The sequence below is a fragment of the Mustela erminea genome, chromosome X, assembly GCF_009829155.1.
Source record: "Mustela erminea isolate mMusErm1 chromosome X, mMusErm1.Pri, whole genome shotgun sequence".
In the NCBI taxonomy this organism is placed as follows: domain Eukaryota; kingdom Metazoa; phylum Chordata; class Mammalia; order Carnivora; family Mustelidae; genus Mustela; species Mustela erminea.
This window is the reverse complement of record NC_045635.1, coordinates 128,214,843-128,241,559: the sequence shown is the minus strand read 5'-3', so window position 1 is coordinate 128,241,559 and position 26,717 is coordinate 128,214,843. Positions and strand designations below refer to the sequence as shown.

General features: G+C 62.2%; 2 protein-coding genes and 1 long non-coding RNA gene across 4 annotated transcripts in view; 1 reads left to right on the top strand and 2 right to left on the bottom strand.

Moving 5' to 3' along the window:
- Positions 1-16,359, top strand: part of LOC116582111 — a 26,670-nt gene extending 10,311 nt beyond the window's left edge. Inside the window, exons 2-4 of the long non-coding RNA XR_004282383.1 lie at positions 8,599-8,604; positions 14,827-14,836; positions 16,349-16,359. This is a non-coding gene — a long non-coding RNA (uncharacterized LOC116582111). The remainder of the gene's footprint in view (positions 1-8,598; positions 8,605-14,826; positions 14,837-16,348) is intronic.
- Positions 1-16,378, bottom strand: part of ATP2B3 (ATPase plasma membrane Ca2+ transporting 3) — a 66,379-nt gene extending 50,001 nt beyond the window's left edge. The window contains exon 1 of the mRNA XM_032329469.1: positions 16,355-16,378. The gene's annotated coding sequence lies outside the window, so the exon portion shown is untranslated. The remainder of the gene's footprint in view (positions 1-16,354) is intronic.
- BGN (biglycan) lies at positions 13,293-26,717 on the bottom strand. 2 transcript variants are annotated; one of them, XM_032329479.1, is made up of 8 exons: positions 26,546-26,717; positions 17,554-17,805; positions 17,157-17,269; positions 16,431-16,644; positions 15,819-15,929; positions 15,508-15,601; positions 15,285-15,423; positions 13,293-14,013 (listed from the first exon to the last, which is right to left on the bottom strand). In XM_032329479.1, the coding sequence occupies exons 2-8, from the start codon at positions 17,792-17,794 to the stop codon at positions 13,816-13,818; spliced, it is 1,110 nt and encodes a 369-aa protein (XP_032185370.1). In that variant the 5' UTR covers positions 17,795-17,805; positions 26,546-26,717; the 3' UTR covers positions 13,293-13,815. The 2 variants fall into 2 exon arrangements, with proteins under 2 accessions (XP_032185370.1, XP_032185371.1); XM_032329480.1 differs by lacking the exon at positions 26,546-26,717 and adding an exon at positions 19,714-19,850.

Genomic DNA, 26,717 nt, shown 5'->3' with positions numbered 1-26,717 from the left:
TTCAGGGTTTGCGCCCAAACGGCAGCGTCCGTGGATGCCCAGGGTCGGGATGGTTCAGGGATTGCTGGTGTTCCCAGGCCACTGAGGGGGAAAACGAACTGCTGTGGCTCTTTGGAATACTCCTGCCTTGGGGGCAAGCCAGAGACATGACTCCCGAAGAATAGCCCAAAGACCCTCTGGGTCCCGAGTCCCGGCAGCCTGGGCGAGGGTGTCAATTCCCACAGCTCCCCGGTTCCCGGCTTGCCAGCTTTGTTTTTGTTTCTTAATCAGGAGGCTCTGGTGCTCCTGGGCTGTCTGGCCACCCTCATCTGTGAGCCTTTGCTTCTGAGCACGCTCTCCTGCCTGCACTGTGTGTGTCTGTTAGGGAGACCCACAGTGTCTGTGGCGAGAAAAGGAGGTTTGCTCTGCTTTAAGATTGCTAAGGTGTGACCTGTAGGTCAGGTATTAAAAGATGCAAGGTGTGAGCCCACAGACAGGTCCATAGAACGAGATGGGCAGCCCTACTCCACATCAGAACCCATCTCGACTAAGGAGGCATCACACAGCAGCACACGCACGCACACATGCAGGGCAAACCAAGAAATGGATGGCTCTCAGATTTTTGTAAGGGATTTTGTGGGCCCAGAAGTAATGGAAGAAATCGCAAAAATGGGTGACACAGAAAGTGTTTATCTCGTACACGAAAAAAATTCAAAGGCAAAGAACAAAGAATTTTCAAAATCACTTGCAACAAGTATGCTATGTTGTCAATATCGTTCACGAGTAAAGTTTGTCTAAACCTGCAAGAAAACCCTAGTGTCTCAACAAATAAAGGTGAGAAAAGACAGGTCACTAGGAGAGAGAGAGAGAGAATGAGAGAGAGAGGTACAACGAAATAAACGTGTGGAGGGATTGCTCACTCTGATGAGCAATTAAAGAAATAGACACTGAAGCAGAAATTTTGGCCCCAGATACTCCTGCCTGGCTGTTTGCTTATAACATGTAACGCTGGCAAGGCTTCCGTGAGTCAGTCTTTCGGATGTACTAAAGAGCCCTTCTGGAGAACAGCTTGGCAGAACGAGCTTCTGTCTGGGCGCTCGCTCCTCGGGACAGGATGAATATCACCCACCAAGATGCTCGGCAGAGCCTCACGTATGACCCCAAAGCAGGTCTGATTGCCTGGGTCTTCGCAGATAGCCAAAGAGTTAAGCAAATGGTCATCTCTTGAGAGAATATTATTCGGCCATTAAAAATGGTAATGACAGCCCCGAGGACTGCCTCAGTACGTCCCGCTGCTGGATAAATTTGGAGTCCCTTCTTTGCCCAGGCCAAGTTCTTTCTTGAGTTTTGCAATAAGCACTTCACTGCTTTCAAAATCTTAAAAAAAAAAATTAAACTATATCCATTTTGAACAAGATCATTTAGGAAGGGATTATATTAGTAAAGAAAGTGCTTCTGTGAAGGAAAAAATAGATCACACAATCTTGCCCATGGTGTAATTACAGTGATGGGAAAAGAAATAAGATGGGGATGGAATGGGGGGTTCCTCCATCTTCTACTTCTCCGTGTTTTATGAATCTTCATGTTAAGAGCATTATTTTTAAATGGAAGGAAGTCAGCGTTATTTTTGCTGTTGTTGTTTTAGACCCAAGAACCTCACCCATCTGTGCAGAGCTGCACGGCCCCGCCGGCGTGTTCCAGGTGAGCGAGCCTGAGGCACATGGCAGTTGCCTAATCAGAATGGAGCAGGACCAGGTCCACATTGGCCCCTAGCTAGTGTGTGCCAGGGCCTCGTGGAGGTCTGCTCCCAGAGTGAGGCGCTCTCTCACCATGTTTGTGGGGGCACCTGGGCCAGCCCTTGGCAGTGGTGGCAGAGGCCCCCAACCTGTCCAGGGGACAGACAGGCTGCCCAGAGCCATCCATACCCACTGACCCACTCCCTTTCAAGGAGCCGTGGGGGGACAGGCAGGGCAGAGAGCTCAGGGTCTGGGTGAGGCCTGAAGTCTGTCCTAGCTCTGAAGGGGTGCTATGTGACGGAACCTTCTGGAATGATGGAAATGTTCTCAATCTACCCTGTCTGACACAATAGCCGCGTGTGTCTACTGAGCACTTGAAGTGTGGCTAGTGAGGCTGAGAAACTGAATTTTAAATTTTACTGAATTTTAATTAAATTACCCCTTGTGGTGAGTGGTACCGTGTTGGACTGCAAAGCCCCACACGGTGCCTCAAGACTGGTGCTGCAGGAAAGAACTACTCGTTTGGATAAAAGGGGCTTCCTTTTACCGAGGGACCCACCTACAGACCCCAAGGCTCAGGACCACTTCACATCAGGTGCTCTCCAATAACACTGACCTAGCACCCCACCCACCCAACTCCGGTTTCAACCCAAGTCTCTGGAAACCTCTTGTGCTCCAAGCCCCCTGCCAGTCCCAGGGAGGTGGGAATCAGGAGAACTCTCCAGCGCTTTCCTCCCACCTGGACCACTTCATCCTGGAGCTCTCGTGGGTTCTGCCACGTCCTCAGCCATGGGCCCTCGACCTCATCCCCTTCCCAACCTTGGCAATGCAGGATGCCCAGCCTTCACTCCTGCATCTGAGTTCCCCTTTCCCTCCATCCTGGTGACGTGTGGGCTCAGATCCCGCTCTCCAGGCGGTACCCCAGGCCACCTTCCAGCACCTCCCACCCAACAGAAGGCGCACAGGCAGGGGAGGGCTTTCCAGCCAGGCAGGGCAGGGCAGAGAGGAGCAGTGACGAGCCTTCTGGGAAATGACGGGTTTGGGGAGGAGACATGTGCACGTCCCAGGTCTCTGCCCGCCCTGCCCAGCAAAGGTACAACCAGAGCCTGGCTCCTGGGCCCAACTCGGAGACGGCAGTGATGAGGCTCTCGGGCGGCCTGCCGTCAGATTTGAGCATCTACATGTGCTGCCACAGCCCAGGTCCCCGTCTGTCAGCTGCCATTCATGCACACCGAGACTGTGCCTTCGTAGAGGTGACCTGGAGGGGCCACGCAGACTTACTGAAGAGTAGATCACCCCCCAACTTGCTTTGGATCGCTATAAATCCATGGTTGGTCCATTTCTCTCAGTGGGCAGATGGGGGCCCAGCTGGCTCAGCTCCGGAGCTGCAGGGTCTTCCCTGGGCTAGAGGTGCCCTCGATAATCAGCTCACGCGTACAACTACTGGCCTGCCTTCCCATCTCGGTTTTGCCACCTGCTGGCTGCATGACCTTGGGCAAGTTGCCTAACCTCTCTGGGCCTCAGTCCACTCATCTGCAAAATGGGGATAGTAACGGCCCTTGCTTCACTGGGTTGCTGTTTCAGTGAAGCGAGGGAGTGTCGCAAAGCCCTGGGAAGAAGAGTGGCTGGCCCAAGGCGAGTGCCGTTTTTATTACTGCCGTTACTGCTCTTATCTGATGTGCTCGTAACCTCTGCTGGAGACAGCAGCCCTCAGTTTAAAAGTGGAAGGAGGGTGTGCCATGGGCATAGCCCACACGCGTGCCGACAACTTGGTCTGTAAGCGGGAGGAGGAAGCCAGGCCTGGCTTTGCCGGCTTCAAGGGCACCAGCTCTCAGAGCCCCCAGCGACTCACCAGGGCACTCTTGTCCTGTCCACTGGGATCAGGAGGGGCCCCCTCTATAAGCCACGCTGGGGGAGGGGGAGGGACCAAGGCTGACCCCAGCACCCTTGGCTGCCTTCCTGGGCTGGGAGAAGATGTTCGGGGACGGAGAGTGCTCACTGACTCAGGGCCTGGCCTCTCCCCACTCGCTCGCAAATGATTCAACCTCCGAAGCTCCAGCTTAGAATCCTGAAATGTCAGCGGACTCTCCGAGACCCACCCCTACCCTCCCCAGGCCTGGAGCAGAGAAGGGACTTGGCCAAGGTCACAAAGACCATCAAGCCCAGAGCTGGCACCCAAATTGAGCTCCTCGTTAGGCCAAGACGCCCCCTTCCAGCCATCTTTGCCCGCCAGGGTCCTGCTGCCGCATCCCTGCTGTTTGTAGCTCTCTCCCCAGGGCGCTCTTAACCTTGGGGGCTTCCTTCCCCAAGGAATGGCTTTCCTTCTGGCTCTGCGCAAAGCCCCCTCCCACGCCACCCCAGTTCCATCTGCCTGCGTCCCCCCCCCCCAGCACACACACACTTCTGTGCCAGAACTGCCTGCCCCTTTGCTAGAACCACCTGGCAGCACTGGGCAGGGACCAGGTTGATCTGATCAAGACTAGCTGTGTCCTTGGCCGTCCCTCTCCTCCAGGCTAACAGCAGGGACAATCAATGCCCTGGGACCGAAGCTGTCCAGCCCCTTCCAACTGGCTCGCTCTCCAGGGGCCAGCTCACCCGCACACACTCTGCCAGCCTAAGGCCCTGGCAGCCCCCCAACCCTCTCCTCTGTGGGCCAGTTCTGGTAGGGTCTCCCAGCTCCCTGCTTACCAGCCACATGGCCTTGGTTTCCTCGACTGTGAAAGAGGGCAGTGCAAAGCACACCTTACATGTGATATGGAGAGAGAGATTCAGCCGGGGGTGGGGGGAGTGGGGGGGGCCTCCAGGAACCTGCTCAGAATGGTGCTGGAACACGTGGGAGGCGCTCTGCCCCACCAGGCTCCTGGCAGTGTCCCCACCCGTCCGTCCATCCATCCATTCAGTCAAGGTAGGGCCAAGTCCTTTCTCTCGAGGCCTCAATTACCCCAACTGAGAAATGGGAACAAAGAGCCCAGCCTTGCCTCTCTCATCCGGTGATTCTGCAGATTCAGTGAGGTCAAGGTCGTGAATGTGCCACACAGAAACCTGTACCCACTTGGAGTCAGGCCTATGCTGGGCACTCAAGGGCTCTCTGCCTTATAATGCTCACGGACTACTGAAGGCTGATGCCAGTGAAGGGGACACAGAGCTAGTGGGTGAACGGGGGCGGGGGGTGCCTTCCAGGCTGGGAGCCAGGGGAGATTGGGTTGGCCAGGGTCAAGGCTGAACTCATCCCTGTGGCCAGCGGGAACCCACTTTAGGTCTGAAGCTCAATGACCTCATCTTTGAAATACCGAGGGGGCACACTCACTTGCCTGGCCCGGGGGAGCGTCAAGCTCCTCGTTGAGGGGTGCTGGTCCTGCCCTGCCCCTTGAGGTACTGTTTCCACACATTCTTCCCAGCCCCCACCCCAAGACTACCTACATCTCAGCCCTGGGCCATGCCTCTGTCCTGTCTGCCACCCCTCCTCAGAGGGCCAGCTGCTAAGCCCGCAGGGACCAGCAGAAGGAAAGGGACCAGGTCCTAAAGACAGACTCTGCCCGTCCAAGGCGGAGACCCAGGGCTCCCTCCTTTGGGAGATGCAGCACCAGCCTCCAAATTCCAGAATCCTAAACCCAGAGAACACTGAGGCCCAATAGAAGCCATCTGGCCAAGGTCACACAGGTGAGGAGGGGGAGGACAGCTGTGGGCGGAGGGATGGAAAAGGAGTTACCCAAGTGTGGCCTGGGAGGCTTGTTGTTGGCGCTGCCCGGGCAGGTGGCAGGGTCTGCTGGGCAGCTGTGTGGGCGTGTGGGGGACAGTGTAGGAACGCGTGAGGGTTTCTCAGTGTGTTGGGGGAAGATGACACAGTGCGAGGGCGCGGGGCGGGGGGAGGGGGTGTCGAGAGACTCTGGGAAGGTGCACAGCGCAACCTGGCTCTAGCCCAGGCCCCAGAGGCCAGGCTCTGCCCGCCCAGGACCCCGCCCGCAGCCCCCGGCGGCCTTCCCACCCCCCCACCGGCGGAGATGCGCGTGCGCGCGGGATGCGGGGCGCGGGGTGCGGGGCGCTGCCCGCCAGCCCAGGGCCCCCGAGGTGACGCGCGGCGCCGCAAGGACACGCAGGCCGGACGCGGGGCGCAGGTGCGGTGGGCGGGGACCCGCGTCCCCCCACCTGCCGGCCGCGCCACCTGCTGGGCCGCCCGCCCCGCCCGCCCCTGCCTGCGCGTCCCAGGCACCACTTACCCGGTCCCGGGCACGGCCGACGCCGCGGCCTCGGCTCCAGCGGCTGCTGTCGCTGCAGACGGGCGCCTGGCGGGCAGCGATCCGCTCCAAGGACGGAAAGGCCCGGGTACAGGGCGACCTGGCCGGAGGCGCCAGGCGCGACCCTCCGCGGCAGGCGAGAGCTGCGGCCGAGTGCTCCTCACGCTCCGCACCGGCGGCGGCGGGCGACGCGGCGCGCTCGGCTCCAGCCGCAGCTCTGAGCGCGGAGGGAGGGAGGGAGGAGGGAGGGAGGGGAAGGAGGCGGGGGTGGGGGGGAGGGGGGAGGAGGAGAAGGGAGGAGGGAGCGGGCGCGGGGGGCGGCGCGCCGCGCGGGGGCCGCGGGGCTCCAGAGCCACGCTCCTGGAGCGCGCCCTTCTGTCCCCTGGGATGCGCGGGGGTGCCTGTCCTTCCGGGTCTGCCAGGGCCCCCGGAGGGCGCTAGCGGATGAGAGGTGGGCTTGGCTGGAAACCTGGGGGCCCTGGCACCTGGGAGTGCAGGGAAAGAGCGATGAGCATGTGACTGGGGCACCCGGACTGCCGCTCCGTCTCAAGACCCCTGTCCTCGGGGCCCTCTCCCTCACAGTCAGGTGGAGTGCGGAGCGGGGTTGCTGAGTGGCAGCGAGGGCTTCTTGGGCGCCTGAGGTTTCCCAGGGGGTCATGATGCTCTTGGAGCTGCCTGCTATTGGGAATATGACAACTAAAAGCGTCTTTGGGGAGGAAACTGGAGCTTATGGCAGATTTTCAAAGTTGTGACCCCAAAAGGTTATCACATAAACACCATTACACAGGACGCAGAGTTACTGCACACAGGTGGACACCCGAGACAGACGCACAGGGACACATACGTTCCAGGCACAAGTGGAGACAGACTCAGACAAGCCCCGATGTAGGGAAGACCATACGCACCAGCACACATTGGCACATCCATGGGCACAAACCGAGTGTGCCCATGGACACCCTGCAGCCAGGGGCAAGCTGGCTGGCCCGTGCCACCGGTCTTTAGGGTCCCAAGCTTCCCAGCTCCCAAGTTCCCAGTTCCTCTCCAAACTCAGAGGAGGCCTTTGCCACCATCTGAGGGCATCAGAATCCCCAGAGGGCTGAGCGTAGGAAAGAGAAGTGACAGGCCCACAGTAGGCCTCACCACCTCGGAGCATGCAGGGCTCAGAGCGCAAGAATGCGGCAGGTAGAAGACACTTGGACATAGCCACAAATTCTTTCTTGCCTCGGACAAGCAGAGTCCCAGGGTGTCCTGTGTGCAAGGGCCGTGCTGGGCACTGGGGACACAGTAGGGGCCACAGAACAGGGAGCTGGCGGGCAGAGTGAATGTGCGGTCAGAAAAGTGGGGTAAGGGCCCTCAGGGAATATTGATGGGGGAGCGAAAGATGGTGCCGGGGTGGGGTGGGGGGGCTCAAGGAAGCCTTCCAGGAGGAGGTGCTTGTTGTGACAGAGACCTATAGGACTCGAAGGGTCTGCCCTGGGCCAGGGGACTACCATAGCTCCCCAGAGTTTGCATATGTGCTCAATCGCACTCCCATTCACACACAAGACCATAGTCATCTAGCCCACGCTTACTCGCTGACGCGCTACACACTCACAAGTCAGTCACACGTACTGGTGCCAACGTGCAGACGCTCACACCCAACGATTCACATAGAGTCACATGCTGTCATGCTCGCACACTTGTACACACTCGTATACCTAGTCGGCTGCATTCCCACTCATGCACAATTATTTACATACACGCACGCTCGTGCCCACGCTCGCCGGTTGAGTTGTGCGCACACACTCACGCTCCGAGCTCTCACGCAGTTGTCCACCCATGTTGTTACACTCTCATTCTCACACACGCTCACATGCTCGCTCACACATACTCGCACACACGACTTGTGCATTTCTCTTGTGGGTTTGCAGGTGCCCCCACAGGTGGGGGGTTGCCCCAGCGGGTGCGGCTGGCAGCGACTCTGGCTCCCTCGGCCCCACAGCTCCAGAGCCGAAGCTTCTGTGCCCGAGCTCAGCGTTGCCCACGGAGCCTCCCACCGTCTTGGAGTTGCTCTTCCTGCCGCTGCACACTCGGAGCGACCCCGGACCCCACCTGAAGCCCATCGTGCCGCTGGGCTGCCGGCCCACCTCCCGGGAGGGTCGAGGGTGGGAGCCTCTGGCCTCCTCTACCCCGCAGGTGCAAGCTGGGTCCCTGCGCCCCGTGTGGCAGGCTTCCTGCAGTCCGGCCTGGTGGCGTGTCCTTTGGTCCCTGGCCTGAGGTCCCTGGCTGCTGGCAAACGTTCAGTTATTGGTCAGCCTCTGGGCAGAAATGTGTTGGCAGCCCGGGGAGGAGAGGTGCTTAGAGGGAGGGGAGAGGCTCACGCGCGCAGGCCTGGGAGTGGCTGAAGAGAAGAGCCGGGACTCCCTTGGGACAGGATCACCACCTTCCTTCAGGGGTCAGGGACCTACTGATCGCCGAGGGCTGCCCACGTGGGAGCATTGGCACCATCACGTGAAGTCCGTCTGGCTCCCACCTCTTGCTGGAGTTGCCCTTGAACACCCAGAGGGAAGAAACGAGTCGAGGGGAGAAAAATCAGAGGCAAGGAACACTCACCACCACCCTTTCGTCTCTTTCCTAGGGGTACTGCCAAGGGCTAGCCCAGGCCAGAGTTGGCTGTGCCACACGCCTTTGTGATGAGGCCCACTGTGGCCAAAGTCAGCTGGTCAAGGAACAAGGTATGTGGCCTTCAGGAGAGCTGAAGGGACTGGACCGCAGCTCCACGGGATGTCCTGAAAATGCCCAGTCTCTGGCAAATGGCAACCCCCAAGAGCTAATGAGCTAGGAGAGGGGATGGCCCCCTTCCTGTGGTTCAAAACTGTTGGTCCCCAGCCTTGTGGCCTGAGGCCAAGCGGGAGGTCTGAGACCTGGGAAGTGAGGGAGCCTGGGTGCCAGGGAAACTCTCCCACTGTCATCAATGGCCTCTGCTCCTTGGCCAGCCCCTTTTGGTTTTTCCATCTGCACAGAGGTGGGTGGGGAGAAAGTTCTAGAAAGTTCTTCCTTACATCAAGGCCTGTGTCCTGTACTGAAAATGCTAATGGGGCAGCTTCAGGGAGCAACTCGGGCCGGGGTGCGGCAGGAGAAGGTGTTTGGCTGAGCGGCCCAGACCTCCCTGCTTCCCTGAAGCCTCCTCTGTTCCTTTCCTCAGTCCGCACTGTGCTGTTACCCTTTCCTGCCCCCTCAGGAGCCCCAGGCCTTGGTCGGTGCCCCTGACTCTTACATGGTCAGCTGCCTCCACCCGGGACGGGACGTCTCAAAGGTGTTCTTGGCCCAAGAACCAAAGCCAAGAACGAGAGGCCCGCCTCAGGCCCGTCTTCCTCCAGCCTGCCCCCTGACTGCATAAGAGGGACCCACACTCCCTCTTCCTACTGACCACCCCCCCCTTGTCACCTGCCTCCAGTGCTCCCCCTCCCCCACTGCTGCCTGCAGCCGACCGACTGGCCCCACTTCACCACACCCCTCTTCCTGGGCCCAGCAGCGGCCTCCCCTCCCCCCTGCCTGGTCTCCCTCCTGCTACTTTTGGTGTGGCTGTCACAGTCTCCTCTGGGGACAGGAATTCCTCAGCCCAGCCTTGAAGTAGGGGAACTTCTGGCCCGGCCTCAGGGCCTTCTCTTTTCTGAGTGTCCGCTGTCTCCCTGACTGAGAGCATAGACCCTTCCTTCTCCCTTCCTCTAAGGCCTTGGGGGCCACCGTCACGCTGGGGCCTCCGGATCAGCCAACACCTGCGGCCCTCTGGCAGGCTGAAATGCCCCCGCACACGCGTGGGATTAAGTTAAGGATCTTGACATGGAGAGATCATCCCAGATTATCTGGGTAGGCCCTAAATGCAGTGACAAGTGTCCTTATAAGAGAGAGGCAGAAAGAGATCACACACACACACACACACACACACACACACACACACACGAGGAAGCCGCGTGAAGACAGACGGCGTCTGGAGGGGTAGCCTGAAGCGAGGAAGGACCGGAGCCACCAGAAGCTGGGAGAAGTGGGAAGGAGCTTCCCCTTGAGTTTTTGGAGGGAGCATGGCCCTGCTGACACCTTGATTTTCCAGGAAACTCCTATCAACCCCTGACCTGGCCCCCAACAAGTCCCGGGCACCCCCAGACCTCCCCTAGGACCTTGCAGGCCCGCGGTCTCAATAGCTTCTACCCCAGTTCCTCTCTGCTCCTCAGGAGCAGCTCAGGTCTGGCAAGGGCGAGATGGCCTTTTGGGCATGACCGCTCCTGCCACCAGGCTCTGGTCTCCCGGGCTAGCAGCAGGCCCCGGGGCCCCCCAGTGTCAGGGCTGCCCCGGTCTCCAGGGCCGCGGGCCGTGGCGGCTCCGTGCTTTGCCTCTTCCCACAGCCCCCGCCCTCCCGAGCCCAGAGCCCAGAGCCCACGGGGAGGGGGCCTGGAGACCCAGGGGGGGACCAGAAGTGAATGAACAAGTTCTCAGAGCAGCCCCTCCAGCTGCCCCTTGGGGCCCTTCAAGGAGGGGTTGACCTTCTGAGGTGCCCTGCCCCCATCCCTGGCCATGGTCTGGGGACGCCTGGCGGGCCGCCCCTCCGACAAGCTCTAACTTGTCTAAACCGAAGCAATGGATTCGGCTTAGGCTCCAGCTGGGCCCCGCTACAGCCAGAAGGCACCTGACCTGCAGTAAATACTTGGAAATGTACCCCCACCCCAGCCCCGTGTCTCCTTGGCAGCCACTCCCCCGTAGGACAGCCCTCCCTGAGTGAGCTGCTCCCGTGACTTTCAGGGCCTGTGTGTGTGTGTGCGTGTGTGTGCGTGTGTGTGCGCCTGTGTGTGTGCTCGCGCACCTGTGCCTGCTCTGGCTCTCTCTCTCTCTCTTAGATGCGTCCTCTGAGCTGTGTCCACGCCCCCAGAGCTCCTGGGGTCTCCTGACCCTCAGGTCCTGTTTCTTGCGGCCCCTTCCTCTTCCTCCAGGGGCCTCAGGCCGGGGAGGGGGCGCTGTCACACCCTCAGCCTGCCTGCTGCCTGTCACCCCACATCCAATCTGCCCCCAAGTCTAGAGGCTGGAAGCTGGATCCTCCTCCCTCGGTTGCTGTGGCCTTGGGGGCACAGCGGAGGCTCTGTACCTGGGCCCCCTGAGCCCCTCCATCTGCCTGCAGCTCACCCCATGTCTCCCCGTGACTGCAGCCAGGCTCCGAGCTCCACGAGGAGGGCCCTCTTGGGGCACCAGGCCGGATCACCTTCATGGTGCCCTGGCTTTTATTCCTGACCCCAAGCAGTCCCAACTTGGGTATGGTCATTGTCGCCATCATCTAATAGTTTGCAGCACACTTGACAGCGGAGCGAGACCAGGTCTGTGCCCCCTGCTGCGGGCGTGGAACCGTTTTCCAACCAGGACTCGTGAGCTCTTCTGTGGTGTGGCCCTGTTCACAGCCCTGGGCTCCTGCCGCAGGGCCCAAGTTGTCCCCTGGGTGCCTCGGGGGCCTCCGGTCTGGGCAGAGTGTGGGTCCTGCCTGCAGGGTGCACTGTCCCCTATTGTGCTGGGTGACCCACAAGGCTGGGAGGGAAGATGGAGGTCTCTGGGGGCTGCGTGGCACCTGCCTGACACAGTTCAGTGCCCCAGACCGGCCCACAGACAAATGGCCTGAGGAGTCCGTGTCTCTGTGTCCTCCAGGCCCCAGTTCTGGCTGTCCCTCTTCCCAGCCAGTGAGGGGACTTGACGAGGCCCAGTCTCCTGGCCCCTGGCCAGTGCCCTTGCCCCGAGCCTGCCCAGCTCAGCAGAGATTGCTGGGCTGTGGAGCACATGGCCCAGAATAGTGCTATGATGCCGACGGCTGACATTCTGTCACGGGGCCACCATGCTGAGCGGCGCCTCCTGTCCCCAAAAGGGGAAACTCAGGGACGCCGGGCACCCTGGTGCCAGGCCAGGCGGAAGGGCATGCAGCTCTGTGCTCGGAGCCAGCACGTGGAGCCTCTGAGCTCCTTCTCTCCTGGGTTGGCACTCCTCTTGGGCCCTGCCTGCTCTATTTTCATCGGCGGCCCCTGGCTGCCCGGGAAAGCCCCGGCCCCCACTGCCTGAGGCCAGGGCCCCTTGTGGGGAACGGAGGACGAGCAGCAGGCTCTAGCCACCATGTCCGTCTGCTGGCCTTGCCGTCTAAGGGCATGCTGCTCTGGAGACGGTTCCTCCCAGGCCCATGCTGCCCTTTCTGGGCCAGACCTGTCTCCCCAGAGGGTAGGCTTCTCAGGCTCCGTCCTGGATGCTTTCCTGGGAGCCAGTGACAGAGCGTGGCAACCTCGGCCTGGCCCTGCCGGCACCTACTGGGATCCGCTGTGGGGGAGGCTCTGCGTGGGACCCAGGCCAGGCCAGCGAGGGTGGGCAAGTCCAGCTTGCTGCCTGGTCTCTGAGTCCTGTCCTGCCAGGTGGGCGCCCCCTGGTGCTGACTTGGGTGCTGTGCACAATTTTTGATAACCGCCTGGATCTCTCATGGTTCTGAGCCCCCAGATCCCATCAGGATAGGCTGGCAGGGCCCCTGGGATCTGGAAGGGCAGAGTCTCCCTCAGCCGGGCCTGCTTTAGGAGCCCTGTCTAAGGACAGCTAGGGAAATGGAAGCACCTCGAAAGAAGCGGAAGGGCCCCCTTGCCCAGTGTCAGGTCTGGAGGCACTGAGGACTTTCGCCTGTGGGCAGGGAGAGCAACAGAGAGGAAGTCCGCGGCTCGGAGTGGGCACGGAGGGGCAGAGCCTGGGAGCCAGCCACCATGGCCCATTGTGGCTCTCCCCCCTCCGCCCGGTCCCCAGGGCCACCCCGCAAGCGGCAGCACACAGAGCCATACTGCACAGTGTTTCTTTAATTGAAAGACAACAACCGACCTCAGAAGCAGCCCCACCGTACTAGGGGGCCGGAAGGCGAAGGGAGGGGAGAACTAGCTGTCATGGGGGGCAGGAGGGACAAGGACAGTTGGCTGGGGCTCCAGTAGGATGCCAGGCCCTTGCCAGGGCCAATGCTCCCCTTCAGACTATGAGGTGTATGCGGGGTGCATCACCTCCAGCAGCTGGTCCCCTCCAGAACTGTCCAGACTTGGGCGCAAGGCCTGGGCAGGGCAGGCTGGGAGGCAGCTGCCCTCTGTCCCCTAGCTTGCCTGGGTAGGGGCTGGGCAGAAGCCCGTCGAGACAGACACCGACCCAGCTCAGAGATGTGAGAGAGGAGAGCGAGGCTGAGACAGAGAGACAGAGAGAGACAGAGAGACAGAGCGAGACAGAGAGACAGAGCGAGACAGAGAGACAGAGCGAGGGGGAGAAAGAGCCGGAGTGCCAGAGAAGCAAATACTGGTCTAGAGGCCAGTAGAGCAAGGAGGCCTGGATGAATGGGCCATGGTCTTGCAGAAGGGTTGGGGGGTGCATGGGAGGCCCAGGGTAGCAGGCCAGGCCAAGGATGGCTGGAAGCTGCAAGTACACGAGGAGGATTGTGTCCCAGGCGGGTGGGGTGGGCTGTCTCCATCCTTGTTAGCCCCTTCCCGGCCCCTTGACCCAGGGCCCGTTTCTCTTGGGCTGGAGCCTCGGGCAGTTTGATTTCATGGTGAGTGGGAAGAGAGCTTTATGAGGGTGCCTCTGAGTGGCTATGCTGGGGGTGCGGGGGCAGGGACAGCTCTGAAGCCGGAGACATATGATGGAGGCTGGGTCTCGTGCCCCATCTGCATGCTTGGGAGCCAGGATAAGGGCATTGGGAGGCAGCGAGCTGGGGTCCAGGATCGAGGGCGGGGCTGGAGTGGGTGCAGCTGGGCACTGGCTTTGCTCCTTCGCTCTGCCCTCCCCGTCAGGATGTCCGCTGGGCTCTCTAGAGACCCCGCCCAGGCTACCACGGCGGCTGCTGGCTGCTCCTACTTTTTGTAGTTGCCGAACTGGATGGCCAGGCGGTCAGTGACGCAGCGGAAAGTGGCCGGCTGCACCTCCCAGTAGGGCACAGGGTTATTGAAGAGGCTGATGCCATTGTAGTAGGCCCGCTTGACTCCGAAGCCCACGGGGCAGAAGTCATTGACGCCCACCTTGGTGATGTTGTTGGTGTGCAGATAGACCACCTGGGGGCAGAGGGATGTGGCTCAGGCCCAGTGCCAGGGCGGAGGATTCACCGCCCCCACCACCCACCATGGCGCTTGGAATCTGGTCCAGCCTGGTTGGGCCAAGTTGAGGGTAGATAACAGAGGGCTTGGGCCCTCCTTCCCAGCTGGGTCCCTCCTGGCCACCCCTTGGGGGTGCTTTCATTGTAGTACTTGCCCTTTTGAGGGCCAGAATGTGTCTCCTCCAAGGCTGGGGGCAGCAAACCAAGGCCTGGGTATGGGTGTCATGTGGGTGTTGGGGGGATTTTCGGGTACTGCTGTGTGACCGGGGGCTGGGACGAGGGACCCAGACGTGGTGTGTGGTGGGTGGGAAGTGAGGGGCCTGGGGGTGTGAGTCTCCGTGCAGGGAAGATGGCTCCTTGGGCTCATGGTTGGTCTCTTGCCCTGTCTCTGAGTTTCCCAAACTCCGGGCCTGGCTCTGGGCTGCAGCCTCTCCCTCCAGAGACCCGTAGGTGTGAAAGGAGAAAGAGCCAGCAGATGGCCTCCTCTTCCTTCCAGTTCCCAGGGGTGCTTGCTTTTTAGCAGCCCTTAACTTCCTGAAGGCCCTCTCTAGCAGAGGGACAGGGGAAGCAGGGGGCGTGAGTGGGTAGGGAACGCCATGACCGTGGTGAGGCGCTCACGCTGCAACTGCGCCCTCTAGAGGCAGAGAGGACACCGGCCGCTAGAGGGCGCGCTTAGCCGGGCCTGGGCCTCCCTACGGCTGCTTCTGGGCTGACCCGTCTCCCACGCCCTCACCCGGGCAGGGCTGGTCTGGGACTTGGCTCTGCCTGTGAGAATGGCAGGTGTCCTGGAGAGTGTGAATGGGCCGAGGAAGAGACTGGAGGGCAAGCCAGGGACAGGGGTCCCTGAAAGAACCCCAGGCAAGACCCTGCACCTCCCCCATCAGTCTATTTCCTGCCAGGAGCTGAACCTCTCTTGCCACAAATCTGTCCACTTCCCATGGCCAGACTGTCCCCTGACCTCCCAGGCTCTGCCACACCTTTCTGGTGTCCAACCCGCCTAGGAGCACTTGAGCTACAATCTCTACCAGGCTGACTCCTGCTCACGCCTCACACCTCTCCGCCCACGACCTGCTCTATCTGCCATCCACAGTGGAGTCCCCGCTCGCCTTCCCTCCTTCCTCGGCACGGATCCTTGCGGTTGCTTCTTTCCAGATGCGGAGGTGGAGGCAGAGAGAGCGGGGAGGAGCTGGCCAGACCACAGCAGCTGGCGCGGGGGCCTGACACACTCACCTGGAGGAGCTTGAGGTCCGGAAGTCCAGAGGGCACCTTGGACAGCTTGTTGTTGTCCAAGTGCAGCTCCCGCAGGGTGGGCAGGAAGCTTAGGCTGCCGTTCTCGATCATGCGGATCTGGTTGTGGCCCAGGCCCAACCTGCAGAGGGCAGGTGAGATGCACCAAAGGGCTAGAGGCAAAAAGAGCAGGGGCCAGTGCACCCTGCTTGGACCCCCAACGCACCTGTACAGCTTGGAGTATCGGAGCAGATCCTCCAACTCGATGGCCTGGATTCTGTTGTGGTCCAGATGCAGCTCATTCAGGGTCTCGGGGAGGTCTGCCAAGAAGAGAGGGTGCTCTGATGGACTGCAAGAGGGGAGGCCACGTGTGTGGGCTGGTCTGTATGTGGGGGCGGGGCAGACACGAGCACAGGACTACCAAAGCCCTCCCTGAGTTGACGGATGGTTCCAGACGTCTCCAGCACCCCGCCCCCATCTGTGCCCATCTGTGCCATGGAGGCCTGGCAGTGTGGGGTAAAGGGGCCACCTTCCTACCTTTGGGGATGCCGGTGAGCTTGGCCTCAGAGATGCGAAGATAGTTGAGTTTTAGACCATCGAAGGCTCCGGGCTCAAAGCCACTGTTTTCCAGGGGGTTCCCGCCCATCTCTAGGAGAGAGGCCCTGCTCAGCCCCTGTGCCAGATCTGGGCGGCCACCCGCACAGCCCCAGGTCCTGTGGGCTTCCTGGCCTGGGCTGGCCCGATGGGCCCTGGTTCCCCAGTTTGACCCTGAAAGCAGCTCTGCTACCTTACTGGGCTGATTGCAGACTCCTGACTGTTCAAGACCATTACCTCCCAAGGGTGCTGGGAGGTAGGGGCAAGGCCTCCGGGGATAGGGGAAGCAGTAGGAAAGGGAGGGGAGCCAGAGGTCAAGGTGGGGCTCCACCACAGCCTGCTCAGCTCCTCTGGCTGGGTCCCGGATGGTCCTCGGCTGGCTGGCCCTTTTCCTTCCCTCTCTCTATGGTTCCCAGGTTTCTCTTCATCTTGCTGAGACAGCCCCGGGGCAGGCTCCCAGAATGTTGTGTGAGGCCCACCAGGCTTGCCTCGGGGCACGGAGCCACCCCAGCTGCAAGAGGCCCTGTACGAGTGCCCCCTGCCGGCTGCACTCACCTATGCAGTTCATGTGGCGCAGCCCGCTGAACACGCCCTTGGGAACCTTGCGGATGCGGTTGTCATGGATCCGGAGCTCCACCAGGGAGCTGGGCAGGTTGGGAGGGATCTCCACCAGGTGGTTCTTGGAGATGTAGAGCTTCTGCAGCTTCCGCAGGGGGCCGAAGGCCTTCTCGTGGATCTTGGAGATCTTGTTGTTCACTAGGACGAGAGCCTGGGACAGGGAGGGTGTGGCGAGTGAAGGTGCCCGTGCCCCCCCCCCCCGCCCCGCCCTCCTCACTTTCTCTCTCCCTTGCCTACCCACCCTGGGCTGGCGATCAGTGAGGAGCTGCCAGTGCAGCCTCGAGGAGGTCCCCCAGGCCCGGCTGTACCATTCCTGCCTTGCACGGCACCCCCCTTCCCTGAGCCTCAACTTCCCTACTTGCACCCTGGCTATGACGAAATCTGTCCCTCTCGGGTCACTGCGATGCCCTGATACAACGGAAAGTTTTCAGCTGCGAAGGGAACCGGGCTGAGCAATTCTGCCCTGGGCTTATGGCTGCGATGGCTGCTGGCATCCTCGAGGGCGGCCTGGGACCTGCAGCTGTGCAGACTTCTCTCAGGACTCCATGGGCCCCCAGGCCCCTCTCACACTGCACACATGCGTGCACACACCCACAAGCACCCAACTCATTAGGGGAAGACGGTCCACCTCCTCGAAGCCCCTCAGGGCCGGGCTGGGCTTACATAGAGGTGCTGGAGGCCTTTGAAATCATCCCTGCGAAGTTCGGAGATGTCATTGTTCTGCAGGTCCAGCAGCGTCGTGTCGGGTGAGATCTCCTTGGGCACAGCCTTCAGACCTGGGGGCCAGGGCCACCATCGCCCACATGAGTGACTCTGAGCACGGGGACACGCACTCACACACACGTGGGAGCTCTGCCACAGAGCACGGCCGTTCTCACTCCCCACCCGCCTGCAGCCAGACAGCTGGACACCATTCCACGTGGGAACAAGGACCCCCACGCCGGTGTGGGCTCACCCCATCCCGGACCCCACCCTCTCAGGCTCCTCCCATAGGACGATGGAGCACTCAGGCTGGGCCTGTGCCTTCATGCCCCCATTCCCCCCTGGTCCGGGGACTGACCCAGGTCAGAGCACTGAACAACCCGCAGGTGGCAGTGGCAGCCGAAGGGACACATGGCGCTGAAGGTGGGCGTGAGGGCGTCCAGGTCCGGGACCCCTGACGTGGTCTCAGCACCTGAAGCCTCCTCATCATTCAGCATGGGCAGCCCATCATCCAGGGTGAAGTCCCAGAAACCCTTCTGCTCGAAGGGCAGGGTCTGGCTCACGGCCAGCAAGGATGCCAGGAGCCACAGGGGCAGCATGGTGGGCGTGCCTGGGAGGAGGAAGGGGCTGTTAGGAGGGCCCAGCTGGCACTCCGCACTCATACCTGCTCTCCGGGCCCTGTCCCGGCAAACCTCCCAACGCCAGCAGCCTAGGTTCCACGGACTTCAAGGTAGAAGCGGCGGGAAAGGGGGCAGCAGAGAGAGTGGATGTGGGCAGGCAGGGACCCCTCCTTCTGCTCTCCTCTGATCCCAGGCAGGATGCTGGCTTTCATGTGCGATGCATCGTCTTGCCAGTCCGTAAGTTGGCAGCGCTGGCCCCCTCGCCCGCTGTCCCCCACACAGCACTGAGTCAGCTGGCGGTCTGCCCCCGGGTGGGTTGGTCAGTGAGGGAACGAACGGACGGAGGAGGCGGGTGGAGGACTGAAAGGCGACTAACTCTTTGCCCCGTACTGGCCTTGAAGAGTTTGGGTTTCAGCTGTGGCTCAGGACGATGTGGGCGCAGCCGGCGCTGAGCTAGACCACCGTGAGTCACTGCCTTCCCTGCCTGAGCTCCCCCTTGCAACACACCCACATTTTTCGAAGAAAAGTCAAGAGGCCAAGACACCAGGCTGGGCACGCGGGGCTGAGACCCGGGCTAGCCCCGGAGGCGGTGCGGTGGGGGGAGAGAGAGGCAAAGTCATTGAGGCTCCACCCCCTCCCTGTTGCTCCCCAGGGCTTCGGCACCTTTTCCTGGCCCCCAACACTTCAGCTGGCTTGGCCTGCAGAGCCCCAGGGCTCGCACTTCAGCTCCTGCCTGCCTTCTGCCCGTGGCCCAGCCCCCTGGAGAGGCCCCCAGAGGGGACCAGGCTCCTGCCAAGGTGGCAGGCGGGCTCAGGCTTGTCTGAAGGCTCCCCCAGGCTGGGCAGGGGGTGGGCGTGAGGGGGAAGCTGTCCTGCCCAAACCTGCCCCAGGTGCCCGTCTTTACCCACCTCCTTCCTTCGCCCATGCAGCGGCCCCCTGTGGGAAGGTCCCACCAGCCTCACCTACCCAGACCTCCCAGGACAGTCCCAGCAGCCTAATCTCCCTGTTTGTTACACAGGCACAAGCGGGCCTGCCCTGCTTCCCTCCCAGACTCTGGTGTCTGGGGTTGTTCTGGGGGCATCTGTGGGCGGTGAGACTGGCCAGGTTCCAGGGGCTCCCTGTAGACCCACACCGGGCCCCACCCCGGGGGACCCTCCTCACTTGGGGCCCATTTTGGATAGCGGAGGAGCTGTGAGGGGCTTCAGTGGGGCTGGATGACCCCTGAGCCTCCCTGCTGGGTGGAAACATGGAAGGGGTCCCCGGGGAGTGGAGGCCCCTGCCTGCTGCATTCCTGGGCCAGCCCAGCTGGTGTGGGGCTGGGCTGGCTGCTGCAGGCTGCCCGCACCTCTGCCCCGGAACCTTCCCGACCTGGCCAGGGGTCTAGCACCACTTCTGGGTCTGGGCACAACTGCTCTATGCTCCGGGTTCCCGTCCAGCCCAGTCTTGCCACCCCCTTTCACACTCGGGCACCCCCTCAGTGGGTCATGGAGCTTGCCCTGGCTCCCATCGTTCCCGAGGACAGAGCAGGAGAGCATGCAGCAGCCTTTCTGGCACCAAGGCTGCGGTGTGCTTGGCTGGTGCAGGTCACGGACCCAGGACATTGTTCAGTGGACTCAGCTGGACAGCCAGCCCCAGAGCGCCCCTAGCAGCTCCCAACAGCCCTCCTTAGTGTGGCCCGCAGTGAGGAGCTCAGAGAAGCTGCGTGCCTGTCCCAGGTCACACAGCAAAGTAAGGACCCCCATGTCCGGGGGGAGCACCCAGTCTGCCTAGCTCCTTCCAGCCCCAACACCCCATGATCATCCTCCAGGTTCTGCCAGCCCCAGACTGGCCAGGCAGGACCCAGGGGAGCCCCAGAAGGTCACGGGACCGAGTAGGGAGAAGGCCCTGTGCTTGCCTACCTGGGCAGTGTGTCCCTCTTTCTTCCCCTGATCCTGCGACCTCCAGGGCAGAGCAGGGTAGGCCTGGGCCGCTGCTTGGGGCCCTCGCCTGGGAGCCACTGGACGCCCAGAGCTGGGAGGAGGAGGAGCGGCGGGAGAGAACAGGAAGGGGGGGATGGAGGCAGGAGAGCAAGATGGGATGGGAGAGGGGGAGGAGCCTGCTCCCTTCTTGCCTGGCACCCCTGCCAAAGCCGCTACCTCACAGGCCGGATGAGTCAGGGCTGGACCGCCCAGTGGGAGACTTGGAAGGCCTTGGGAGCCACAGTTCACCTGGATAGGTGGGGGTGGCTGGGGTGGTCTGGCCAGGCACAGGGGGGCTGTTGGGAGAGGTGGACAAAAGCAGGCCTCTTCCGGCCTGTCAGGGCTGGGGAGGGCTGGGGGGGGACGGGTCTCTGCAGGGAATCTCAGCCCCCATATCTGGCCTTCCCGCCAGACTAGAGGATGGCCAGGGAAGCTGGCCACCTCGGCTCCACATGGGCTCCCAGGACCTGTCCCAGGGGGACGGGGGCTGTAGAGGAGATAAGTCAGCTCAGACCAGCTGTGCCTGATGTCACTGTGTCTGGGGGCCACAGAGACGCAGAGCCGCGACCGCGGGCTCCCGCAGGGGATCGCTTGTGGTGGGAGGGCCTAAAGCTGAGGGCTTGGAGGCCCTCCACCCGGGGCCCTATGGCAGAGGCTGAGGACAAGGTGGGGCTGTCTCTCCCGCCGCCGGCTCCTGGCTGGGCCCGGGCCGTGGACAGGTTGGCAGGGTCGGGGCTGGGCAGGCTTCCCAGCAGAGCCTCATTTCCACTCCGGGAGCTGGCAACAGATGCAGCGGGTAGAGTCGCCCAGGGAGGAGGGGGCTGGCTGGACAGTGGACCTGAGGGGGTATCCCGGAGGACTTCACGGCGGGCCTCGAGCACCATCGAAGCGTGCTTGGAGCTTGCTGGACCCCTCCCCCTCCGAGCAGAGGAAAGAAGTGGTCATGGCTGTGAGGCCTCCAGCCTGGTGCCCACAGGTGTGAGCAAGGGAAAAGGCTGGGCTTCCCGGAGCCTGCACCACCAGACCCATAGGGCCTTCCTTGTCTAGCCCTCTGAAAGCCAGCGCAGTCCTCCAAGCGGGACTGCTCCCGGTCAGCGCCAAACACGACGCATTGGCAGCCTCTGAGAACATGGAGGGGCTGTGCCAGGCATTCAAGCCAGGCCAAGGGCGGCGGGAGCAGGGCTTAAGGTCTGGTGCACGCTGGGAGCTTGCTTGCAGATGTGTGGCCCGCCGCTGCCAAGTTGCAGACGCCGGACACTGTCCCGAGGCCTCAGCCCAGGGCGTCTGGCCCCACTGAGCAACCCGACCTGAACTCTGGTGTGCACAGCACCGTCTACCCCTGCCAATGCCCTAGGACTATGTGGATGCAGAGGGTTGGGAGGGGGACAGGCAGCACAGGGCACCCCCCCCCTTCCTCTGTCCACCAAAGCCCTCAGGGACCAGCTTCAAACAACAGGCTACATTCCCAGCTGCTTCTTGCCACCCTCCCGGGCCCCACCGACCCTCCGACAGCATGTAATCTCCACTTGGGTGCCAAGCAGAGAGAGGGGACATGTGCCCCCCCCCACGGGTCTGCTGAAGCTTATGCAGGGGTGTGCGTGTGAGGGGGTGACTGTGTGAGGGGGTCGTGGCTGGAGTGGGGAGGGGGCAGGCCCTGAGCCCCACGTCGTCTGCATCTGCTCCTTCCTCCATGGCTCTGGTCCCCCAGCGGGACTGGTGCGGTGGGCCCCGGGCTCCGTCAGCCTTCGGGGAGAGCTCCAACCTGCCAGTGCCAGTTGCAGGCCACAGGGAGTCAGCAGGGATCCGGCCCATCGACAGCAGGGGGCTGGTCCCGGGGAGCTGGCAGGGGGGCCGGTGCCGGCTCGCCAGACCTCTCTCCCCTCGGTATTCAGGAAAGCCACCCACCCCTCCCCCACTCTGCCGGGAAACCTCTGGAAGGCAGGAGGGTCAAACTGCTGGCCAGGAGCCAGGCAGCAGGTGACCCAGGTCAGCTGAGGGTCCTGAGTTTCCGGGTCCTCTCACACGTGTCCTTCCTTCTCCTCCCACTCACTGAAGAGACCCCGAGCTTCTCCTCAGCACGTTCTGGATTGTTTGAGGAAGAAGGTGGATGCTATCATCTCCTGGAAATGGGGTGGGCGATTTAAATGATCTCCTGGAAATGGGGCGGGGATTTAAATGATCTCTTAACAAACCCCCCCACCCACCCAACCCAAAAGACCAAAATCAACCTGTGCCACAGGTCCCAAAGCCATAAGACCCGGTACTCCCTAGGCTGTGCAGGCCACTGGGTCAGCCTCCGGGCCCCTGGAGAAGACTCCCGAGCAGCTCCCTTGGCTGACCTGCCAGGCGATGCTGCGGGAAAGCTGGGCCCTGGTCTGTGGGCCCCTTTCCTCCTTGCTTGCCACCCCATGAACCCTCCGGCAACACGGGCCCTCTCTTTGACCGCCACCAGCGGTAGCTCCCCACCGTTTGCAGGGCCAGCCGCCCCTCCATGGCCCCAGCACAGCCACCAGGCACTTGCTCCAGGTCTGCAGGGGCATGGAAAAGCCATCGTCCCAGCCAGGCCGGGGAGCTCCCCGGGAGCATTTTCTGTCCTAGCAGGCACCAGATCCCACAGGGAGAGGTTCTCAGCCTGGTTCCCAGAGCCTGGCATCCCATCGGCCTTGCTCCCTGGCTGGGCCAAGTGAGGTCCTTCCCTCCCAGGGTTTCCGGCAGCCCCTTCCCTGCATCGGGTTCCCTGTTCTCCTCCAGGGGATCTGGCTGGGGGTGGGAGCCAGCTGTCTGTAGTTGGCCCCTTCAGGGGCTCCCCCCGTTCACACCTCCGTTCGGCCAGGAGGCCTCTGAGGCCCTGGTGGACCGTAATCAAGGGCGAGCCAGGACTCAGGCTGTAAGGAACTCAGAGTCATGCTGGCCTCCGGTCTCCTGGGAGTAGGGCTGCCCTCTGTCTCTCTCCTTCAAGTCCTGCTTCTGTTCCCCAAATCCCAAATCCTGTAGCCACTCGGGCTGGTGGATGCTGTGTTCCACTTGGCCATCCAGCCGTCAAGGGGCAGATGGTGGGAGAGAAACGGGGGAGCCCTGCAGCTCGGCTCCAGGCTGATGTTTGCGGATTCTGGCCTGCGGATGCCGTGGCCTGGGAGAGCTGAGCGCTAGGAGACTGGGTGGAGACCCCAGCCCCTTAAAGCCGAGAGATGTGTTACCACAGGGAGGGGCTGCTGAGTCAGCTGTGTCCTGGCCCCTCCGGAATGCCAGAAAGCCATGATGTTGCTCTGTAGGCTGCCGTGGGAACTGAGGCTGCTGGGCCCCAGGCGAGAAGGCATCCTCCATGGCCACCCTGTGGACCGCCCCGATCCAGAGCAGGGCGGTTGGTGGGGACAGCAGAAGCCAAATGGGGTGGCTCTGGGGCGGCTCCCAGGAGCCTGGAATCCCAGAGGTGGTGAAGGAGGCCCTGATGGGGGCGGGGGGAGGGGTGCTGGGGCTGAGGGCTCCAGGTGAGGGGGATGAATCCCAGCCACCCACCCCCTAGAGGAGGTGGTCACGAGGGACATGCCCCACGCCCACCCCAGGGGCCAGGCCTGACCACAGGGCCCCCCAGAGAGCCTTAATGGGCCTCAGGCCCTGGGGAGCAGGACCGAGCAGACACCCTCCCCATTCCCCCGGCGCAGCAGCCCGCGGGCCGGCCCCCTACTGCCTCCCTCTAAGGTGGGATTTACAGAAGGCGTCCTGTGGGCCCCAGTGTCTGAGCAGAAGAGAACAGGATGGAGGGGTGGGGTACGGATTGACACCGGGGTCAGCTGACAGGAGGGGGCAAAGCCGCCAGGACCCTGCCTTTAGGGAGAGCTCTTGCTCACCGCCCCCCCCAACTCCACGGCTCACAAGGAGGGTGCCTGGGAGAGCCACCATCAGTCCTCCGGTCCCTCAATTTGAGCCAAGCCCTTGGGCTGGTGTGTGCCCTCGCACTTGGGGCCAACAGGTATGGCAGAAGGCAGGTCCGGGAAGAGATGAAGCTCTCTTACCCTGGGGAGACCGATGAGGAGGGTGGGGAGGGCGTTGTGGTGGACGTGGGAAGACGTTTCTTACACTCAGGGGTGCTGGAAGGTCCCCAGAGACGTGCAAGACAAATGAACCAGCCGCTCAGCAAATGAGGCTTCAGAGGCCTTGAGGCTGGGGCTGGGACCATCTATGGGGGGCGGGGGGTGGGGAATGGGGGCAGGGTGGACGCCACCTGGGCCATTGCCTGCTGCTTGTATGCCCCAGGGGTCTCCTGGGAGACTGCTACTCTCTCATGCCACAACTGTGTCCGCAGGCAGGTAAGGACAAGTGACCGCTGGGACAGTCCTGTCCTGTGCTGTGCTGTCTCCACAGGGCTTCTCCAGGGAGTGGAAGAGAGATGCCTGGCAGCGGGGGGCCCAGGAAGCAGGGGGACTGGGAGAGATGGGAGGCCCTATTGGAAGGTTCTGCCCTCTTGTGGGGACTTGGCACTGGCGCCGGATTGGACGCCCTGGAGTCTCTCAAACACCCACTTTCCTCGTGGCCTTCCTCGTTTACGCTCCTCCAGCGGGCCAGGGCCCCTGGTAGGATGGGGAAGAAATTCGGTCAGAGGACTGGCAGGCCAACTTTCTGGGCCCCTGACATGAGCCTGCCCAGAACTGTTCCCAGCCCATCAGTGAAGAAGCCGGGCTCCGGGCTCCCCATGTACAACACGGGCACGCGGGTCCCTGCTCCAGGGCAGGGCACAAAAGCAGTGGGATGATTAATGCCCACTGTAACCTGGGTTCTTAGGGCTTAACGGCAGGCCAGCGGGCGGGTGGGGGGCAGGCTCCCAGTCTGCTCTCGCCGTCCAGCGCGGTGGCTTCCTTTCGATGCACCCCCACCGTCCCGCCCCGCAGGGCTACCCCGCACTGCCGCGCCGTAGCCAGACACGGGCGGCTTTCACATGAAGGGGCCTCTGTCAGGACAGCCTGTGTCTCAGGGAGCAGAAGGCCCCGGCAGTTGCATGCGTCCAGGAGGCACTCCCCTGCGTGGTCACGGCTGCCCGCGCGCCTTCTCTTTCCACACCAGCCCTGGCCCTGCAGGGACCTCCCCGGGAAACTTCCTTGGCACCGAGGGAGGCCTGAGCATCTCCAGCCCGTCTCAATGCCGGCCAGTCTCTACAGGGTGGAGGGTGTGGAAGCAGGAGCGTGCTGAGGACAGGACTAACCATATCTGCGACCAGAGTGGCCCTTAACAAATGGGGTTCGAGAACAGTCTCCCTGGCCTGAAGATCTGCACTGCCCACCCTAACCCACCACCCTGCCCTAGAGTACCCTGGGCCTCCTGGTCCCCTCCGCAGGACCGTCCTGGGCAGCCCTGATGGACCAGTGCCTGAGCCGCAGCCCCACCCTCAGAGCCCCGAGGGGGGTGCTCCCATCCCCCACCCTGCCGGGGCACTTGGTGACACGTGCACAGAGCTCTCTTCTGCCCTGCTCCTCTCCTGGGTCACTTGGCAGTCCCTTCAATGTGCCAGCCATCTTGGGAACTTGCAGGTCAGGGACCAGTGGCCCCGGCACCTCCCATGCAGTTGGCCACAGGTTGTCATTGTCAGTGCCCAAGTGAGGCTTCCCTGGGTGGGACGGGGTTGATTGCCAGGGCTTGTCAATCAGGAGCCCTGGGTCCTGGCCCCAGCTTTGTGTCGGACTTGCTGTGCAATTGTGGGCAGGTTCCTGCCTGTCTCTGAGCCTCACTTGTCCCCTTTGTACAATGGAGGGTGTGGGAGTGAGACCAGCAGGGGCTACTCCTTCCCTTCCAAAACACTTTGGGAGCAACCCTGCAGCCACGCTTTTGCTTCCCACCATGAGTGGCCCCATGCACCAGTCTGTGGGGGCTGCTTTTGGGGGACAGAGCTCTTGAACCTCACTGATCCTTAAAGGCACCCATGCTGGGACAACAATGTCTGAGTTTGGAAGTGGACCTGTGGCCTCACCCCTCCCCAGGGTCCCCAGAAGTCCTCCAGAGCCCCAAGCCAGGCCTGCCCAGGCTAACATGGCCCAGTTGCCTGCGTTTCTCTCCGCCCACCCCACCCCCCAATTCTGAGTCTCAATCCAAGAGGGTCCTGGGGACAGGCAGAGCAGAGCCACCCAGCCAGCCGCACCCAGGGACCCTACTGCCAGGGCCATGTGGACCCACCCCTCACTCAGGAGGAGGTGGAGGAAGGGAATTGGCCTGTGGGTTTGGCTGCCTGGAGTGTGCCGGGGAAACCAAGTCTGTGAGCCCACGCCAAGGACTAGTCCTGGGCAGGGCGGGCTGCCGGAGTGCAGGGAGCTCTCGGGGACTCAGGGACTCTCAGTGGAGGAAGAGGGCTACTGGCAGAGCTGGGATGCCAGCCACCCGGCCATGCCAGGGCCATGCCATGGGAGTGGGGGGCAGTCAGGGGGGAAGAACCCAGGAAGGAGGCAGGGAGGGCAGGCCGGCCAGGCAGGCCGTGTTGCTGAGTGAGGCCAGAAGGGAGAGGAAAGGGTTAGAAAATGCAGGAAGGGGCAAGGACTAAGGGGGCCGCAGGGCAGCGACGAAGTGGTGTGGGCCAGGAGCCTACAGCATTGGCGTGGGAATTATGGGGACCGCAGGCAGCCCGGGAGTAGGAGAGGGAGGTAAGTGGGTGACAGGGACAGGGTAGGGATGTGGAGGGGGGGGGTGCGGGGGCCGTAGGGGCAGGGGACATCTCCAGGATGGTGAGAGGAGTGGAACCAGGGATGAGACAAGGAGCCGGCAGCAGGGGACAACGGCGGGGGGGCCCTACCTGGGGAGGACAAGCGGCCGGGCACAAGCTGGCTAGTTGGCAGGCTTGGGTGTCGGGCAGTCAGTGCGTCTGTCCGTCTCTGTTGGGCCCTCCGAGAGCGGCTGCTCACTCCGGGGCAGTTTGTGGAGAGAGGGAGACAGAGGCGGTGGGAGGGAGGCTAAAGGCTGGGCGG